Source organism: Uranotaenia lowii, chromosome 3, assembly GCF_029784155.1.
Source record: "Uranotaenia lowii strain MFRU-FL chromosome 3, ASM2978415v1, whole genome shotgun sequence".
Classification (NCBI taxonomy): Eukaryota; Metazoa; Arthropoda; class Insecta; order Diptera; family Culicidae; genus Uranotaenia; species Uranotaenia lowii.
Genome location: NC_073693.1, coordinates 298,669,612 through 298,691,311, shown reverse-complemented (window position 1 = coordinate 298,691,311; position 21,700 = coordinate 298,669,612). Strand labels below are relative to the sequence as shown.

General features: G+C 39.4%; 1 protein-coding gene across 1 annotated transcript in view; it reads right to left on the bottom strand.

Moving 5' to 3' along the window:
• Positions 1-402: 402 nt before the first annotated feature.
• Positions 403-21,700, bottom strand: part of LOC129753646 (dynein axonemal heavy chain 5-like) — a 62,529-nt gene continuing 41,231 nt past the window's right edge. Inside the window, exons 5-9 of the mRNA XM_055749481.1 lie at positions 12,912-14,736; positions 12,307-12,426; positions 10,948-12,217; positions 10,386-10,867; positions 403-3,629 (exon numbers count right to left, since the gene is read on the bottom strand). Coding sequence (XP_055605456.1) covers positions 426-3,629; positions 10,386-10,867; positions 10,948-12,217; positions 12,307-12,426; positions 12,912-14,736 — 6,901 coding nt within the window. The 3' untranslated portion in view covers positions 403-425. The remainder of the gene's footprint in view (positions 3,630-10,385; positions 10,868-10,947; positions 12,218-12,306; positions 12,427-12,911; positions 14,737-21,700) is intronic.

Below are 21,700 nucleotides of genomic sequence, written 5' to 3'. Positions count from 1 at the left end.
TTTTTTCAATCTGATTGTCCACACACTGATTAACACACACTTCGTTGGAATAAGACTAGCTTAAGACTCCATCCACGTAAAAGGTCGATTTATGTTTTTCATAAAAAAAACATCAATGTCACGTCTTTTACTCTGGATGATTTATTACCCAAATTGTATCGAGGATTACCGTATTTTGCTCAATTAAGGGTGAAGGTCGATGTTGAGAATACAATCCACTGCAACGGTAGATATTTCCATTGGTAATTGCAATCCTAGGCAACGAAGATGATCCTAATTTATGTGAACCTACAACCCTACTAAGCCCACTTCGTTACCATAGGAAAACAGCTCCCAAACAGGAACACCTCACCAGGAAGCAACGGCCATTGCTTCCTCCTCTCTAAGCGTGTCTAAATAATGGTCAAATTACCCATGCATAAGGTTCACATGAATTTCGCTTCCGCTTCCCGTTCATTCGCTCTTCTGTGGCGTTCGGCGTTGAACTCTGACAAACAACCATGGTGGTGGGTTTTCCACTTACTGGGCTTCCAATCCAATCCGGACGAACTCATGTAGACCATCCCGTTACGGGAAACGGTTGCCGGTGATGCGTTATCGATGTTGTGAGGTTCGAATATGATCTTACAGGTCGGGGCCATCGGCAGTCGATCGCCGTTGGCAAGGGTTAGCGTCTTGTTGTCATCGAGTACTGAGTTTAGGTTCTCGATCCAGATACTGTCGACGGGTCCATCGAGGACCAGCCAGGTATTTTCACCCTTCTTCGCCTTGAGCGTCTTCCTCCAAAGGGCGGAGAAAATTCCGTCGGTCCAATCGTTGGTGGCCACGTCCAGTCGGCCAAACATCTGCGCCGCCGTAATGGCTTTCGGATTCATGCGCATCTCCTTGTGCAGCAGCCCGATATCGGTGAGGGACTTCATCAGAATACGAATACAACACGTTTTTCCGGCTCCCGGAGGACCCAGAGTCATTATTCCATGGCGAACTTGCTGCGTTTCGTAGAGCTGAATTAGTTTCAGTATCCAGGGTGGATGCGAGATGAGCCCGGCTTGTTCCACCTGGTTGGCGATGGCTCCCTCGAGCTCACCGTAGCTTGTTTTCTCTAGCGTTTGATTGGGGAACAAATCCGATACTAGGGACATAAATAGGGGCTCATCTTCGTCTATCAATTTGGAAAGGTTCATGTCACGTAGCACACGCATTACGATGGTGCTTTCGCTGTCTTTGTTGTTGACACGCTTAGCCGCTCCTAGCGTCCTTAAGACAGAGAGAATGTTGCGTAGACCGAAGTCATAATGAACCTGTTTCGTTAGCTGTTCTTCGCAAAGTTTGTACAGGGTGTAGAACTTACGCGCCAGAGTTATGTTCTCCAAGAAACCACACGAAGCTAACTTGACGCGGATAATGATCTGTCTGTCGGGGACCATCATGGCCACTGTACGGAATTGAATCTTCAGATTTTCCGGTAACTCTTTACGTCCGGCATAGCCGGGATTCATGGTAATAAACACACCGAATTCCATGTTCATCTCAATGTCATCACCATCGGTGAAGATGAATCGTTTCTTTTTCTCTTTGCGTGCCGTCAAAATGACGGCTACCTGTTGAGCGGCAACCGACAACACCGGCAACTCAATACGATTGAACTCATCGAAACAGCCCCACGATCCGGACTGGGCCAGTCCCTTGTAGATTCGACCCAAACCTCGGTAGTCCATCTGATCGGAACAATTGAATACGACCACATACTTGGCCAACGTCTTTCCCATATCTTTGACTGTTTCGGTTTTTCCCGTTCCAGCAGGCCCGCAAGGACTTCCACCCATACTGAGGGCGAGTGCCTGTGCCAACGTTATGTAGCATCGATCTGTCAGCGGGGTGATCACCAACCTATCCGTACATCCCAAGTACTCATTCTGGTAGATAAAAGTCACATCAGTTATATTGATCCAGGTTTTGTCGATATCTTCCTTGAAGTAGAATCTACACTGTTTCAACCACTCGAAATCGTTCACCGATCGAATGTTCATACGGCACATGATATCGAAAATATCTCGCTGATGTACGTGAATTGTGATCAATGTCTCAAACTTGGTCCGCTCGATCTTCGTCAGATCCCTCGTGGTCTGATCGATCAAAGTGTTCAACAGCTCCAAGAACTTATTATTCGTTTCGGACATCACTTTCTTCTCATGGCGGGCCTGCATCAGTGCCATCTCCGCGTCCCGGGTCCAGATCATTTGAATACCCAGCAAACCGACCTGCGCAGGTAGTTTCTCCAGGAATGACAACAAGGTAAAGTTGGGATCATTCATCAAATGGTACGCCTGACGAATGATGGCATGAAGTGACTGCTGCATCGACTGTAGCAACGAAGTTAGCCACGTCTCGACGGAACCTTCCGCCCGAATGGCCCGGTCCAACGGTATCGTCTCGCCTTCGGAGGAAATGATCGCCATCATCTTGTTGTACTCGATGTCGTGGAACTTCACGTAGCGCGTATTGTCGAAGATCGACAGCAGGTGATTCTGGATCGTGTGTGAGTCGGACGCTTGTCCGAGAATTTCCAGCAAAGCCGGATCCGATACGAAGAAGAACCTCGGGAACATCATCCGTTTCTTCTCCAAGTACCCACTGAGGGACTTCTGGCACAGCTCTAGCTGCTCCTGCAAATGTGGCAGCAGCTGCTTCAACAAATCATCACCAACACAACAGGCGACCACACCAGGGGTCTCGTGGGCACGTTGCATTATCTTCTGCCATGACTTATCGATCTTAGAGAACCGTTTAGCCTCCTTCGGAAGCTGCTTCGCAATGTCGCCACCGACAAATACGGCCTCCAGATATACCCACATGTTCTGTACCAGAAGCCATCGCTCCAAGATGTCGTTCGAGTTAGATAAATCATAGACCCACTGCTGGATCTGCTTGCGGAATGGTGCGTTATAACGATTCGACAGCAGGGAACTCAACACCATCAGGCTGTCCTCCAACTGGCCGATGGTTTCTGCAGTCGTATCGCCCCGCAGTAGCAATTCACCCCGGTTGTTGAATGTCATAAAGCTCAGCTCATGTGCTGACCATTCGTTGGTAACTTGTTTCAGTTTCGCTTCTATGTCCTTTTCTTTCATTGCCGAAATACAAATATCCTCGATGTCCTCTTTGTGCTTAAGCAAGGGTGCTTCCAGAATGTGCTTCAGCGTAAAGCCTTCGCTATCAAACTCGAAGGTGTACTTTGTTACCTCCATGATTCTCTGCCAATGACGTGGTTTCATCGCTCTGTTTGCCATGAGCTCGAGCAATGGACACATGTCATTGAAGTCATCAATTGTCCGTTTGAGTGCGTAAAAGGCGGGCCACTCCTTCAGCCCCTTCGGTAGCTTACGGCAGCGATTCTGGAACTCCATCAGTTCGTTGTTGATCTCTTCGATGTCGACGTCGCTCCACGGAATATCATAGTAGCTGCTGACCCGATCAATGACATCGTTGTAAAGCTTGTACAACTTCTGTAGCAAGTTCAGCTCCTTCTTGATCTGGCCAAGTTCAGGGTAGTCTGATTGAGGCAAACCAAACAACTCCTCGCCACTCTGATAGGTCTGGAGCTTTCTCCACATTCCATCGAATCGGTTCTGCGGGTGAGAAAAAGGGGAAACTTTCAGTACAGTTTTTTCTACAACTACACTAACATCGTCCTCTTGACACGATTTTTTGTACGATCTTTTTTACGGCTTTTTTGTAGGTTTTCGCAACGCTGCGCTGCACGGGTTTCGCTGATTCACACAGTATCAGAGAGAAATATTGTGGGTCATTTTAAATATTAAACACTTTAACGACAGTAAAAAAATTTGCAAATTTACGGAAACATGGAAACTTATGAAAACTCATGAAAATTTCTGAAAACATGAACAATATATGAAAATCATATTTAAAAAATAAAAGCTAATGAAAATTAATAATGAAAAACTACGGAAGCTTCAGAAATAAGAGCTGAGATCCGAGACATAAGACATTGGACTAAGCACTGAGATCTGAGTCAGACATAAGACTTGAGATCTTGGACCTAAGAACTGAGGGTACAAACACTTTGAGTGCGAAGCGAACCGGGCAAAAAACCATCCGCTTTAATTTCGAAAAAAAACCGCGTAAAACCCTCGTTTATTCCGAAAAACCGCGTAAAAAATCTAGAACAGTGAACACAATTAAGACCGCAGGCAATTTTCAAGACATGAATGCACGATTCCAGAACCTTGTGGGAGCTCCGGAAAAAAAAAGATTTTTGACGCCATTTTGAAATCCAAGATGGGGTGGCTTCCGTCTAACTTCAAAATGCTTTCAATCACTGAAAATCGCATGAAACACCTGCAATATGGATATAGGGAGAAAGGACTCAATTATTAGAAGTCGAATTTCGCTGTCTGACTCTTTGGTACACCTTTTTAAAATCCAAAATGAGGCATCCGCTCAAATGTTTAAATATTGTAAATGGATGAAAATCTCATGAAAAAAAATCTAACAAAACAATGACAAAAATATAACAAAGTTATAAAAAAATATGGCTAAAATATGACAATATTATGACAAAACAAATTACGAAACTCTGACAAAAATATATGAAAAATATTACAAATATGATAAAAGACAAAAAAATGGAAAAATTTGACGAAAATATGATAAAAATACGGCAAAAACTTGATAAATCCAACAAAAAAAAATGACAAAACCATGACTTAAATTTATATAAAAAAAATAAAAATATGACAGATGGCCGAAATTTTACAAAAAAAAATCTAGACAAAAAATTAAAATTCTGACAAAACGCGGAAAATAACCTTTTAAACACTATGGAGCTGCAAGCTCGTGGTGTAGAGGATAGCCTTCAAATCTTCTAAGCCAGCGGGCATGAGATCGAATCCCGGTCACGGCATACATAGAACACTTCCTGTGGGTTTCTGGATTTAGCATTTGTAAGGTGCTAGCCATCATATCCTCGAGAGATGTGCGCTTAGAGATAGGGAAAAGGAATCTCTTCGAGGAGACATCAAGTTTCATTGAGATCCTATATGTGTTTGTGTTCGTTTAAAAAATAATAATTAAAAAAATAATAAAAAATTTAAAAAAAATGACAAATATGATAAAAAAAATATGACAAATATGATAAAAAAATATGACAACTATGATAACTAAAAATATGACAAATATGATAATATTTATATTTATATAATTACAGACATCTGACAATACTAGAAAATATTACAATGTGATAAAAATATGACAAAAGTGACTAAAATATGACAAATTATGATAAAAATATGAAATGAATTTGCGGCTTTATCGGTGAGGGTTAAAGAGTTGAAATGAAAGACGGATAGAAGATCAGTAGAAAATTCTAAGGTGGTGAAAAGAGCGAAGAGCATTTGAAATTGAAGCTTGACCACATGCTAAATTCTTTGTCCCACATCAATTAACTGTATTGAAGAAGTAGTACCCAATAGAGAAGGCACTACATTTTTCGATACAGTTAATTCTGGATGGTTCGACCGCCATGTGAGTGTGCACATGTGCCGAACGGACTGTCCGTTCGGCACATGTGCACACTCACATGGCGGTCGAACCATCCAGAATTAACTGTATCGAAAAATGTAGTGCCTTCTCTATTGGGTACTACTTCTTCAATACAGTTAATTGATGTGGGACAAAGAATTTAGCATGTGGTCAAGCTTCAATTTCAAATGCTCTTCGCTCTTTTCACCACCTTAGAATTTTCTACTGATCTTCTATCCGTCTTTCATTTCAACTCTTTAACCCTCACCGATAAAGCCGCAAATTCATTTCATAAAACAAATTCACGGTGATTTCTCCTCTTAAGATAAAAATATGATGAACATATAACAAAATTATGACAAAAAAGGTACAAAACATTGTTATAGTTCTGTCAGATTTTTGTCATATTATTATACATTTTTGTAAAAATTTTGTCATTTTTTCATTTGTCGTATTTTTGTTAAAGTTCTGTAAAAATTTTATGATTTGATTTTCGAAAAATTTTCAAAGTACTGTCTTTATTTTATTATAGTCGTTTCATATTTTTGTTTTTCATAATTTCTTTTCGGATTTTTGTCATATTTTTGTTAAATATTTCTTCTTCTACTGTCGTATTTGTTATCATTTTGTTATTTTTTTGACATATTTTTATCAGATTTTTTTTATGCTTTAATCCTATTTTTCATAATTTTGTCAGATTTTTGTCATTATTTTGTCATAGTTTTGTCAGACCTTTTCATATTCTGGCACGCATGTCATGCTTTTGTCATTTTAATGTCAAATTTCAACTATAATTTTACCAACTTTGTCATAAATTTTTAATAATTTTATCATATATTATTCAGATTGTTGTGATTTTTTGTAATTTTTTTGTTATTATTATGTCATATTTGTAAAAAAATTTAAAATATTTGTCCGTATTTAGATCAGTCAGGTTTTTGCATTTTTTCAAAATTTCTCATAATATACTTAGGCATTGTCATAGTATACTAAGGCATTTTTGTGAAAGAATTTTATCATTTGATAGTAAAATTTTAATCGTAGTTTTCTCATATTTTTGCCACAGTTTTGTTCATATTTTTGTCATAATTTTGTCTTGTTTTTATAACGATATAAAATATTTGTAAAACATTTTTCATTTTTTTTTTCAGATTTTTTTCATATTTTTGTTAAGTATTTTGTCATATTGTTGCCCGAACTTTGTCATTTTCGAGCACGTTTATCATACTTTTATCATTTAAATGTCAAATTTTTACCATATTTTTACCAACTTTTTCAAAAAATTTTAATTATTTTATCATTTATATGTTATTCAGATTTTTGTGATTTTATTGAAATTTTTTTGTTATTGTTATGTCACATCTGTAAATTTTTTGTCTAACACTTGTCCTGATTTTAGATCTGCCAGGTTTTTGTATTTTTTTTTTCAAAATTTTGTGATATTTTTTATCACATTTGTCATAGTATACTAAGGCATTTTTTGGCAATTTTTTCAAAACACAATGTTGTTATATTTGTCATATTTTGGCTAGAAACTTATGCCAACATATGACAAATATAATAAAATTGTGAGAAAAATATGGAAAAATTACCAAAAAAATGCTTTAGTATACTATGACAAATGTGATAAAAAATATTACAAAATTAAAAAAAAAAGATGCAAAACCCTGACAGATCTAAAATAAGGACAAGTATTTGACAATATAAATTTGTCGAATTTTATGCAAAGTTCTGTCACTTTTCCGTTTGTCATAATTTTGTCATAGTTATTTCAAATTTTTGTCATTTGGAAGCCAACTTTTAATCATAGTTTGATTATATTTGTGTCATTATTTTGCCTTGTTTTTAAAACATTAGTTATAATTTAATAAAAATAAATCAGTGCTTTTTGTTATTTTTTGTTAATTTTTATCATTCTGACTCCAAGTTATTTGCAAAAACCGCGTTTAAACAAATCGCGCATTTTTCATAAGCATTCGAGGAACGAAATTCTCGTTTAATTTCACACGATCAAGCGGGTTCTTCACGCGAAAATTCGCTGTTTTTTCAACATTTTTCAATGAGAAGCGGTGAAAATCATAAAAAAAAATGAAAGCTCATAAAAACTATCCATAAAGCAACGGAAGGTCATAAAATATATTTCTTATTTCATTTACAAAAATTCAAAAAATTAAAATGTTTAAAAATTTGACATAATTTGTCATTGTATTTTCATTTGTGGAAGTTAAAAATTTAATCTTCCACCAATAAAATTAAAAAGATTTGTAAATTTTTCTTTTTTTACAAATTATTCGAATTTTATCGAAGATTGTCTCTTTTGGGCATAGTTTGTCAAAATATTTGGAAGTTAAAGAAAATTTGAATTTTTTTAATTAATTTTAAAAACATTGAAAATATTTGTTAAAACTAAACATAAATAAAACAAAATTCTAAGCATTTATTGAAAATTTTGAAAATTTGGAAACACTGTAAAATTTTGTCAAAAACTTCCAAATTCACAAAAATAATTAACATTTTTTGGATTCGGCCAAAATTTTGTGAAGTTTATTAAAACACTGCAAAATTTGTCAAAATAATATAAATTTTGAAAAAAGGAATCAGAAAAATATTGAATAATATGATAATAAAAATTTGTCAAAATCATGATTGTAAAACTTTGTCAAAATTTTCACCAATTTTCACTAATTCATAGGTAGGGGAAATTTCATCGAAATGAACGATGGTTTTGGAACTTAAAATATGATTTAAAATTGACTGATGCGTTTTGATTTGAAAAAAGAGTTTTAAGTGCTTTTCCTCATGACTTTTATTTTTTTATTTTTTTTTTCTTTATTTTAAGAGACTTTCAGGGTTGATGACTTTTATTAAATAACTAACTCGATCTCATGACCATTGGCTTAGAAGCCATGAAGGTTATTCTCTACGCCACGGGCTATAAAAAAATCTAAAAAATTTAATGAATATTCATAAAAACTTTAAAACATGAAAATATATTTTTGAATACTGCAAAAATTGAAAAAATATAGTTATGTTATTCAAATTTGAGAAAATGGAAAACCATAATTGTTGAATTTATGGTAAAATTTGAATAAAAATGTTAATCATAATTGAATAATCTGATTTATTCTAGTTAAAAATCATTTGTTAAAACTCTTTACAATTTAGAAAAAATTGAAAAAATATGGAAATTTGTTAAAACTTGGAAAATAAATATAAATTTAGTTTTTATTAAGTTATTAAAACATGTTAGAAATTTTTGGAAATCTGTATCATAATGCAAAAATTTGTTTGAATTTGTAATTGTGAAAGGTTTTAAAAAATAGTGAAAAGTATAAAACATTTTTGAAAATTCGTGATATTTGTGACAATTTGTAGCAATTTATAATTTTTTTTACCAATTGGTAAGGATTTATTAAAACTTGTCAAACTTTCAAATTTTTGGAGAAAAAAAAATGTTTGAATTGATTGGAATTTCTGATAGTTTGTTATTTGCCAATTTGTAAAAACGAGCATTTGTTTAATTTTGTTGGAATTTAAAAAAAAAAACAAGTTTTTGTTCAAATTTCTATCATTGTCAAATCTTTTTAAACCTTTCAATGTTCACTATTTTTTTTTTCATTTTCTAATATTCGTCTGTATTGAGCATAATTTGTTGAAGATCGTTAACATTTCATAAAAAAATTCAAAGCTGTTATGAAACACATCAATTAAAAAAAATATTTGAAGAAATTCGTAAACTTTCGTAAAGTTTTTAAAAATTTGTAAACTTGTAGATATGAGAAAAATTGATGAATTTTAATTCTTTAAAATGTTGTAAAAACTTGAAATTTGATTTTTAATTTTTTTAAAATTGTTAAGTTTGAGAGAAATTGCATCAGTATAAAACATTATGTATTCGTTGGGCTTTATAACTGTTATAAAAATTTGTTAAAATTTAAAAAAAATTGTAAAAAAATTGAAAAAACCTATAAGAATTAGAAAATAAAATTGTAAAAATTTATACGAAATTGAAAAAACCTATGAGAATTAGAAAATATTTGTAAAAATTTCATTTGAATAAATTTGTTAAATTTTATTTATTTTTTTTTAATGTTATAAACCTACATACCTTATAATTTAAAAGCAATTAAAAATTCGTGAAAACCATGAACAATCTTGAACAAAATTGTATAAATTGGTTAATATTTGTTTAAATTGGTAATTTTTGTACTTTTTTTAGTTATTTGTTAATATATCGATTTTTTTTTTTGGACATTTGTTAAAACTTATGAAGTTCAGTAAAATGTTGACAACTTTTTGAAAATCTGTTTATATTGTAAAAAAAATGGAAAAATCTTTTGAAACTTTTGAACGTTTTTCAAAATTTGATCATTTTTTAAAAGTTGTAGGTGGGATAAGCACTAAAGCTTCAGATATAACAGCTAACACCCGAGACATAAGACATTGAACTAAGCACTGAGATCTCAGGTCTGAAAAACAACCATCTGTGTGCTGTCCAAGCGCGAGTCTAAGATAAGCTGCACTCGATCGGCACACGACGAACTTAAAGTCTTTTGAGGAGATGTCAGGCTCTGAGTTTCCAGGAGGAGAGGTTTGTATTTTTGACCCCGAGTCTTTATGATGAGAGGCCGAATTTCACGTCACAAACGGAGAGATCAAGCCTTGTGTCAACAAGAAAAAGAGTATGTGTATTAAGACTTGACATTTGGCTCATTACACATGAGGCCTGTGAGTCCTTTATCTCTGTTCTCTGATCTAAGGTCTCAGCACGATTTCTTTAACACGTTTTTTTTCCAAACCCCGATTTTGACATTGGACCCCTTCCAAACCAAAACAATACTCACCTGGAAGAGCAACAACTTGTCGGACGCTTCCCGGGGCGTGAGGCCGGGTTGCATCGGCCCGGCCGCCCGGTACTCGGTGACGTAGTCGATCTTGTCCTGCTTGAACTTCTCCAGGTTGGAGCGCAGATCGCTTTGGAAATCCGGTTGCATCTCAAGCAGCCTGCAGTGCACCTCCTTGGCACGCGACTGCAGCCGAACCCAAGTGTAGCGCAGATTGTCCACCTGGTCCATCTGCTCTCGGTCCACGGGGATTTCGTACTTGTGCATCATGTTGAAGGCCTCCTCGATGGGCTCGATTTTGAGCTCCATGTCGACCTCTTGCTCACGGATTTTGCACAGGGTGTCCATGATGGTACGGACATCGTCCAGATCGCGGATCTGTCGATCCAGTTTGCGATCCATCTCGTTGATCACCGCATAGACGTAATCCATCTCCCGTTTGTACTTCTTCTTCATCGCCTGCCCGAGCTTGTGAATGCATGCTGAAATGGGGAAGAGAATTGAACGATCAAAATAGAATATTTCGGAGTGATAATCCCATAGAAGATAGAAGGTTACTTACACTTGATTTCGATAGTCAAACCGAATTTGAGTTTTTCGGTAGACAAAGCAATGCTTTGACCGAAGAATTGCATATCGGGCTCGACCAGCAGGTTGGAATCGAGATCAACCAAGTGGCGCAGAGTACTCTCAAAGTCCAGTAGCGAGTTCTCGAGCAGCTGCCGGATGGTTTTATCGTTCTTCCACAGGAAGTGGTACGGTTTCCACTTGTTGATGAAGCTTTGCAGCTCCGGTTTCATGTTACGAATACAGCTTGAGAGCAGAGAGAGGGTTTTGACGACCTCCTTGTTATCCATGACGTAGCTGTAGAAGCTCTTGGTCATGTGTACTATCCGGGGCTTTTCCTCGGACTGCAACCGGTACATTTTGCGACGCCGCGATTTGCTATCCAGGGCAGCCGCATTGGCCTTGGCCAGTTTGGCAGCTGTAGCCGCCGAAGCAAGAGCTGCTGCCGAAGGCCTTGGCTTTTCGTCAATTTCCTTGCCGGTGTTCCACTGGGCCACGCCCTTCGAGACGCCAGTGATCTGCTTACCGGCAATCGTCAAAGCTTCCTGCAACTCCTCCAGGTTCGGCCGGATCGTCACATTTGGTATCATTAGTAGGGATTGTAGGATGAAGATAGGCTTTCGTGGCATCTCTTCACCCTCACCTTCGGAGAACCGCCGCCTCAAGCAGTCCAACGAAGTGCGGGTGACGCGGATGAGGACATCGATCACCTTCCGGCTGTAGTATCGGCGCATTTCCGATACCGCATTAAACACCATATCTTGCATCCCTTTCGGCAAACCTCCACCGTGGTGAGAAAGAAGCTGCAATGGATTTTCGAAGCAGGACCAAAGGATGCTCCAGTCCTGCTGTTGGCCATTGCCATCGTCGTTCTCGGCTTCCGGAGTCGGGGTCGATTTCTCCGACGGTTTCTTGTCTTCGTCGACGAAGAAATCGTTTTCTGCCCCCACCATACGTTTGAACACCTGCGAAGCTCGATGTACCAGGTCCAGTACTTCCTCGACGGCTTCCTCCACCATTTGACTTTTTCGATTCAGCTCGATAGCCGCCATGCGGCAGGTTTCTTCCGTGTTGTCCAGGAAATCGTCCACCGTCCACATTTCGTCGTCCGGCGGGAGCGATTGCAGCTGGATATCCTGCATCGACGTTAGCACATGAAGAATTCGGTTCGAGTAGATGTCGTGAACTCGAGCAACCAACACATCGAACGTTTCGATGGCTTCCTTACAATTGTCATAGAACTCCATCCACTTCAGGCTGGTCCACTGAGGGAAGAGTTAAGCGACATTATAAATGTTTAAAGCAACTTATTACCATTGAATTAGAAATATAAAAAATTGATCAAACGACTTACGTTAATGTGCTTCAGGCCCGGTTTGAGCATGGCCGTCAGACGGACCAGCTGCGGTAGCAGAAGAGGGCGCACCTCCAGCTTTACCTTCTTGATGGTATTGAGAAACATTTTGATAAGACTCTGAAAGGATGTTTCAAAAGCATAAATCCCACACGTTAGTTTCAAAAGTTCATCTAATCAACAACTGTTTAGCAAATAATATCTTTGATTGAAATCTAAAGATTCAGTTAAACTTCTAGTGCAAAGACAACCTATCCAGCTCATGCAAGTTAATTTTTGACAAAATTTATGAAGTCTTAAATTTTATTCTTGAAATCATTTTAGTATAAACTTAAAATAATTAAATAACTACAATAATTTATTGAGAAAATTATAACTTCAATGTAGATTTAAGAATTTCTTGATGTTGATAAGAATGACAAACACAAAAAAATATGTTTCTTCTACTCAAATTGCTGTGAAGAACAGCAGCTTGCCTTTCTCGTAAAAATCTATTTAAATTTTGAACTTTTAAATTAGAAGCGTGAGATTTTTAAAAACCAATATGAACTGGACTTGTGCCATGTTATTTGTTTGTATTACATTTTTAAAGCCATTTTACTCACGTTAATCGAATCCTGTATGGTGTTGAAGTGATTCTGCTTGCACAGCAACGTCGCCGCCACGATCGGTATATCGATCTTCATCTTCGCCATACACTTGCTCTCCCGAATCAGCAACGGAATGGTCGGGTGCAGGTTGACCACCAACCGATCACCCTGCAGCGCCAGGATCGGCTGCACGAGACACGCATCGGCCACGCCCACATCCTGGCTGAGCCAAATTTGCACCATCTCCTGTTCGTACTCGGCCAGTATGACCTTGGCCGAGCTGTACCGATTCTCGATGTCCTTGGTGGACGGAAGTGCGGCCAGAACCGGATGGGTGGTTACAGTTGTGACCAGCTCCGTGAGGTGGCTTTCCAGCGAGCGGCACCACTTGATGCGACCGGCAATCGGGGGGAAGTTACGTGGCAGGGGAGGATCGTCCCTCTGTTTGCGGAACAGTTTCAGGATCCGATCGATCTCCTTCTCACAGTACTTCGACACTCGCTGGTATTTTTCGTCCATCGTACTCAGAGGGATTTTTTCGCTCACTTTCTCGAACCGAACCAGGAACCGAATTCCTTGAGGGGTTTCCCAGACACTGTCGAAGTTGTGTTCGATCATGGAAGCGATCGTTTCCCTTAGGGTGTCAGTTTTCTGCATAAACACTTGAAAGTCGTTGTTGAACTCTGAGTTACGATGATCCAGGTAGTCATATTTTTTCATAATGATTTCGACGCGTGCCTCGTCGAAGGTGTTGATGGCGTCTTCTAGGGATTCGCCTAGCAAAAGTCCTTCCAAGCGACGCTCGAACAGGTGGTTGTAGTCGTCAATCAGGTTGAACATCGAAATAATTTTTGACAACCGATCGCAGAAGGTGTCAAACTTTCCGAAAACGTAGTTTTCCGAAAATGCGAACGGAATTTGATCCGGTAGAAAAGGTTGCGATTTGACCGCTCGATATGTTTCTCTGTAAATGTGATTCAGTTTCAAACAGTTAGTCAGCTTGGTGCGAACCAGATCCCGATCCTGGGTCCAGATCGTTTCCTTGCCGCGTGATGTGATGTAGGACTTGCAAGTTTCAATCATCTGATTGGTGATCTTCACCATCAGAGTGGACGTACGCTCAGAGGTGTTGTAGAATTGCGATACACTGTAGATCAGACGCACCGTCTGGAGCAGACTAACGATGGACTCCTTCATGTTGACCGGATCATCCAGGTAAAGCGAATGACAGCAGGCCTCCATCGCCTGGATAAACTTGGAGTTGTCTCGCGCCTCGTTGTAGCAGAATGTGATCTTTTTATCAGTTTCCTTCCATTGCTTCAACACCTTTGAGCCCGCTTGCGACAAACAATACAACGTCCATTGAACTTCGCGTTCCTGTAGATGGGACAGCAGTTGCGAGAACTGAGCCCCGCGACGCTTCCAGTACTCTAGCTCGTCCTGCGGTCCACTTGAATCGTTCTCTCTCCTCAGCTGTTCGCTTTCCATCAGAATCTTCGCGATGCCCTTGATCCAGTTTCCCACGCGTTCCTCCAACTCCGCGCATACCGTGGCGCTTTTGGACATCTCCCGCACCTCGGCCAAAGTGTCCACCCGGCAGACGATTGTCTTCCCATCATCAAACACGTTAAAATGATTGCAGACCTGCTCGCAGACGCGCAGGGCGCTGCAAAACGAGCGCAATCCGGGCAGCAGTTGCGATTTCACCAGATTGCAGCTCATCTCTTCATCTTCGGATTCGATGTTGGGATAAGCCAATGCCTGCATGAATACGTACTCGACGATGCGCTCGATCGACGTCACTAGGCCGACGCGCTTGGCGTCGATGTAGCCGCAGTACCTAACAAAGATACACAAAACCGAAATGTTAGTGGAAATTTGCTCTAAGCTCGACACAAATTGCTGCAAAAAAGTGAAAGTTTTGGCTGTTTAAAAAACGAATACACTCATCAGTAAAACTTCATGAAGGGATCTGATCTACTTAACACTAAGGTGTACATCTTTCAAGAATATGATGGCTTACAAATGCTAAAACCACCAACCCACAGTTTTAAGTCTTAAGATTTCATAATCCAAAAAGGTGAAGGGACATTATTCATCAATACCTACAACCATGGATGGCAAAATTCCTCAGATCGGTTTGTCCTGTGAAAAAGAGTGCAATTTTCCGTTTCCAAGCTGTACGCCCGCATAGAAATGTACGGTGAAAAAACCATGAAGTTCACTTTCACTTTACCATGAATTGTATGGTTGACACGATGATTTTTATGGTCTACAATACCGTGAATACCCATTTAACTTCATAGTTTACGACCATAGGTTTCATCGTTTTGACGAAAACAACCATGAAAAAGGGGTATTGTTATGCAGCGTGACCATGAAAAAATGGCGATTTTTCCATACATTGGAAAGCCCAAAAATATAAAGTTCATGGTTGAATCAGCTTCCAGTTTTTCACAATAAAACCATGAAAATACGTTTATTTCGATCGTTTTAGCGAAGATGAAAATCAAAGTTAATTGACGGTACAAAAATATAATTTTAACCGTACGATTTCATGGTTTATACAATGAAAAATTTACATTTTCAAGGAGTGCAATAAAACTTTATTTATATTTAAAAAAAATCTTCAATTAAACAAAATATTCACTTATTTTTCACATTGTCAATACAATACTTGACGGCATCACCGCCGACCGTTTTAAATGTGGAACCTCCGATGGGATGCCGGCTTCTTCCCGTTGGCCACTAGCTGGGCTAGATTTCCCTGTTGTGAATATGAGAATTGGAGACGCTGCTAACAAACATTATGAAATGGCATATAAATCAATCATCGGTTAAAATAATATCAGTTCAAAAAATGGAATTCCATGTTTATAACTGTTAAGCATAAAATGATACAAATTCTTGAGTTTATCTTGATTTATTTATTTTATTTTCATAGTATTCCGTCTTACGACATAACTTGACGAACATAATTTCTAAAATTCACTCGGTTCATAGCAACCGTTCTCCAATTTCTCGGGCACCCCACGTTCGCCAGATCACGCTCCACTTGGTCTAACCACCTCGCTCGTTGCGCCCCCGCTCGTCTTGTTCCTACCGGATTCGTAGCGAACACCTGTTTTGCAGGACAGTCGTCCGGCATTCTCGCAACATGTCCAGCCCAGCGTATCCGGCCAGCCTTCACCACCTTCTGGATACTGGGTTCGCCGTAGAGTCGCGCGAGCTCGTGGTTCATCCTTCGCCTCCACACTCCGTTCTCCTGTACGCCGCCAAAGATGGTTCTTAACACTCGTAGCTCGAATACTCCGAGTGTACGCAGGTCCTCCTCGAGCAATATCCATGTCTCGTGCCCGTAGAGAACAACCGGTCTAATAAGCGTCGTATACAGGTTACACTTTGTGCGAGGGCTAAGTCTTCTCGACCGCAGTTGCTTGTGGAGTCCATAGTAGGCACGACTTCCGCTGATAATTCGCCTCCGGATCTCACGGCTGGTGTCATTGTCTGCGGTCCCCAGTGAGCCGAGATAGACAAAGTCTTCGACTATCTCCAGCTCGTCGCCGTCGATCGTGACCTTGTTATTACTGGACAAGCGGGTTCGGTCGGTCTCGGATCCGCAGGCCAGCATGTACTTCGTCTTGGACGTATTAATCATCAACCCAATCTTTCCTGCTTCGCGTTTCAGTTTGCGGTAGATCTCCTCCACCGCCGCAGATGATCTGCCGACTATATCAATGTCATCGGCTAAGCAGATAAGTTGACTGGATCTGTTGAAAATCGTGCCCCGCATTTCGCCCTCCGTTCGTCGAATAACACTTTCTAGCGCCACGTTGAACATCATGCAGGATAGACCATCACCTTGTCGATGCCCCCTGCGCGATTCGAATGAACTCGACAATTCACCCGAAATCCGCACACAGCACTGCGTTCCATCCATCGTCGCCTTGATCAGTCTGATCAGCTTCCCGGAAAAGCCGTTCTCGTCCATGATTTTCCATAGCTCGTTACGGTCGATCGTGTCGTATGCGGCTTTGAAGTCGATGAATAGATGGTGCGTAGGGACCTGGTGTTCACGGCATTTTTGGAGGATTTGCCGTAATGTGAATATCTGGTCCGTCGTAGACCGTCCCTCCATGAAGCCGGCCTGATGACTTCCCACGAATCTGTTTGCTTGTGGCGTTAGGCGGCGGAGTAAGATTCGGGACAACACTTTGTAGGCGGCATTGAGGACAGTGATCGCTCGGTAGTTCTCACAGTCCAATTTGTCGCCCTTCTTGTAGATGGGGCATATTACCCCCTCCTTCCACTCCTCCGGTAGCTGTTCTATGTCCCAGATCCGGATTATCAACCGGTGTAGGCAATTGGCCAACCTGTCAGGGCCCATTTTGATGAGTTCAGCTGCGATGCCATCCTTCCCAGCCGACTTGTTTCTATTCAGCTGGCGAATGGCTTCCTTAACTTCACTCATCGTTGGGAGTGGCTCGTCTTCGTCGTTGGCTACGCCGGCGATGTACCTTCCCCCACCGTCTTGATCTCCTGCATGTGCGCCGTTCAGGTGTTCATCGAAGTGCTGCTTCCACCTTTTGATCACCTCACGATTGTCCGTCAGGATACCCCCGTCCTTATCCCGGCACATTTCGGCTTGCGGCACGAAGCCTTTGCGGGATGCGTTGAGTTTCTGATAGAACTTTCGTGTTTCTTGGGAACGATGCAGCTGCTCCAGCTCCTCGAGCTCCTCGAGTTTATCTTGATATTTAATTAATAAATTGCTTCAACTGACTTTCTATGTGTTATAAATTAGTGGTAAGTAATTGGACGAAACTTTATAAAGTCAAAATATTTACTCTTTTCAAAAACAATCATTTGCAAGTTAGCTCTAAGTTGTTCTGAGTTGAAGTTTCAAAATAAATTATACATTTCGACAAGTTCCAAGCTCCAAAAAATGATTTATATATTATATGTCCTTTTGTGATGTTCGTACACATTTCATATTCATGAATTGGCGGACATGTCTCAAAAAAGGCTATTTGAGGAATTTCTTGGAACTTGAAGTTTACAGAAGGCTATTTGAGACCTAATTTGTAACTTTTATACTGTGTGGATGCGATTGACATGTCACAAAAAAGGCTATTTGAGAAACTTCTTGGAACATGAAGTTCACAGAAAGCTATTTGAGGAACTTCTTGGAACTTGAAGTTCACAGAAGGCTAATTGAGACCTAATTTGTAACTTTTATACTGTGTGAATGTGATTGACATGTCACAAAAAAGGCAATTTGAGGAACTTCCTGGAATTTGAAGTTCATTGAAGGCTTTTTGAGGAACTTCTTGGAACTTGAAGTTCACAGAAGGCTTTTTGAGACCTAATTTATAACTTTTATAGGGGAAAGTCGTCTACTACCGGACACTTAAGGTTTTTAAGTAATAACTTCAAAAATATATTTTTGTAAATATTGGTTCCTCTACTGATTTGCAGAGTATCAATATTATGATCACTTAACTATATTAGAAAAAAATTAATTTACAACATATTCATGTGGTAAGAGAAATCATTTCATGTTAGTTTTCACTCATTTCCAAAAGTGTTGTCTATGGCCGGACACTACGAATTACTTGACCAAAGTTGTCACCAATGGCACAAAAACGTATCAAAATGACTGAAATCACTTGCACAGGTCTTGTGAGTATGTGTTTTCCAATACTGAACGTTCCATGAAGCCAGTCATAAAAGTTTTTTTGACAAACCAGAATGAATTATTTGTTTCGAAAAAACTAGAGAAAAATTGTCTATGACCGGACAGCAAGGGACCAAAATAGTTTCGTTATTGAATCCTTATCTTCTGCTAACCATTTGAGGGTGTTATAGAGATGGAAAAATGTAAGTTTCAAGTTGAAATCATCTATAATTTTTACTATTTTTTGTTCGGTCATAGACAACAACTTGGTGTCCGGTCATAGACAAATCGCATTTTTTTTAAATTTTCCTAATATTTCGTTTGAACTTCCGTTTTATTATCTTATATCTACTGTAGTCGAAAGATAACCAATCAACGATGTCGTTCATGTGCAGTTCAACTTACCACAATACAAATGCAAAGTTTAGGCGAAAGCTTCAGATGCCTATCATTGGTTTACCTTGTCAGATTGGATTACCATATTTCTAACACCATATCAGGCTACAATTCACTTTATTTTCATGGCGTTAAACATTATTAGGATATTGTGTTTTCGAAAAATCTATGTTGTCCGGCCATAGGAGATGTCCGGCCATAGACGACTTCCCCCTACTGTGTGGATGCGATTGACATGTCACAAAAAAAGCTATTTGAGGAATTTTTTAGAACTTCAAGTCCATAGAAGGCTATTTGAGGAACCTTTTGTAACTTTCATGTTCGAGAACATTCGAGAAAATTCGGTACCAATTCCCTTTGAAATCTTTGTTCAGCGAAATTCAAACTTTGGAGGCACGAGTTTAAGTATATATGAGACTTTTGGTTGCTTGGGATCTTAATTTACATTTCCGTTCCTAGGAAAGAACTCATTTAGATATCCTAAGGAGCTAAACGGATCTTCAAAACCGTGCTAGATATTTATTAGATGATGAAAACCCGGCCGAGGATGAACGCTTCAAAGGCCAGGGCGGTTGAGGTACCCAGTAAAAAAAATAACATTCGCCATATCAAGATCCACTTGGTCCACTCGCTCGTTGCGCCACTGCTCTTCTCGTTCCTACCGTATGCGTAGTGAACACCCGTTTTGCAGGAAAGTCGTCCGGCTTTCTCGCAACATGTCCTGCCCAGCGTATCCGGCCAGCCTCCACCACTTTCTGGATACTGGGTTCGCCGTATTTAGAGGTGCGCGAGCTCGTGGTTCATCCTTCGCATCCACCGCCTGACTAGCCAGGGAATGATGATGGAATGGAGTATTCAGTAGGTGTTCCTCTTAGTTCGATATTTGGTCTGGTCCTGCGGAATACCAGGTACGTTTTAGTTTTTGAGGTACAATAGGAGATAAACTGGTGGTATTCGCGGAAGAAACGCTCTAAGAGCCCACGGTTGGTTAACCACAAAATCAAGATGGTTCTGATCACCAACCTGATCTCAGCACAAACAAGATCAATTGGACCAAATGGACCATGCGACATCCAGTCCCAACACGTAATGTGATGGTCTACGATCGGCTTAGCTACAAAAGTCACGTCTCATGCAGTAGAGCGGCAATGGCTGAAGTCCCCCTTTCGCAGAAACCGCGAACGGTGTAGAATGATCCCTGATGATGAACCTACGTAGAGTGAAACAACCTACATACGTAGTGGCTCTTATGGGTACGCCACGTTACTCGGTTGTTATGTTTCCTACTTAAAAGCTGCGGGGATAAGATGAGACCAAGTGGATTTCGTTAAAAAGTGGTATTTCGCTGCCGGTGAATACCCTCGAAGTAGAGAGGCTCATGAAAGTCACTGCTCGTAGAGCTAGGACATTGAGTCGTTATAGGAGAGGTCAGACCTTTAAGCCTCTTAAAATGACAGTTTCATTGTGGTTTTTGAGGAGATAAAGTTCGAAGGCTCCGAGTATTTAGATAATAGGGGGTTAGGTCCCCTTAGTTTGCTACTTACTCAGGGTTCATGGACCTTAAGCAGATTAAGAGAACAAAACTGGAAGGAAACGTCCGCTTGACATTCATTGCAATACTATTTTTAAAAAAATACCACTTCGGTGATTCACTGATAAAATAAAAAAAAAACAAACCACCATCAAAGGGCGTTTCCGGAGTATTGCTTATTTGACGCACAATTCTAGGATACTACCGGATAAGATCACACTAAGAGGTGAGCATTAGAAATGACATTTTCGTCATGTTGTAGCATTTAAATTCAGTCATTGTTTCTGAAAAGTTATGTATCATAAGGTGCGAAAAACGTGCTCGTAGCAAAATCGATCGTTACTTCTTAAAAGTGAATTCTTGATTTATTTTCGATGCGCGGACGTTATTGTATAAGTCCTTCGAACTTTCACTAAAGAAAAAGTACAAAAATATGTTCCTGAAAATATTGATAAAAAAAACTTTAATTCGTGGAACCCCCTTCAGAAACATTAGAAATCGCGATCCTCTAAACAGACCACAACATTTCATCGACTGTTTTGTGCTCAATTGGTATCAAATTTGTTTACAAACACGATGTCAAAACAAAAGAGCACAAGATTAACGAACGCATTTTCACCCAGCGATATCAAACTTAACCGCCAGACCGACACTCAAACGTGCTCAAACGGTCCAAAGACGATTTGGTTCTTCCGAGAGATGAAGAGGAAGTTACATCACTTAAGGATTTGTGGATTAAGATGCGCAAAATGTTGGCTGCCGACACAGAAAGAATTCGTATTGGAATCGGAGAACAAATCAATCGTAGTACTGGTGAGTCACGACAGAGAATTGAAGGCTTGGAAACGCAACTTCCTGACCTTAAAATGACTGCACGATAAACCGACGACAAAGGTTGCCGCAATCACAGAAAAATCTGTAATTTCACATAATTTTGAGCAAATTTTCATCACAGAAGCTGTGTCACAGAACACAGAATTTTGAAATTTTCACAAATTTCACAGAATTTTTGAATTTTGAATGGATTTTCGAAGTTATACACGCAGAGAAAACTTGGATTTTGATACAAAACAAAACTGACTTTGAATCAAAAAATTCTTTTTTTTGAACCAAACTCTTGTTTTCTTTGAATCAATGAATTATGGTTTTGATTCAAATAAATAATTTTTGAAAGAAAGAATAAATTTTTTGAATCGAATA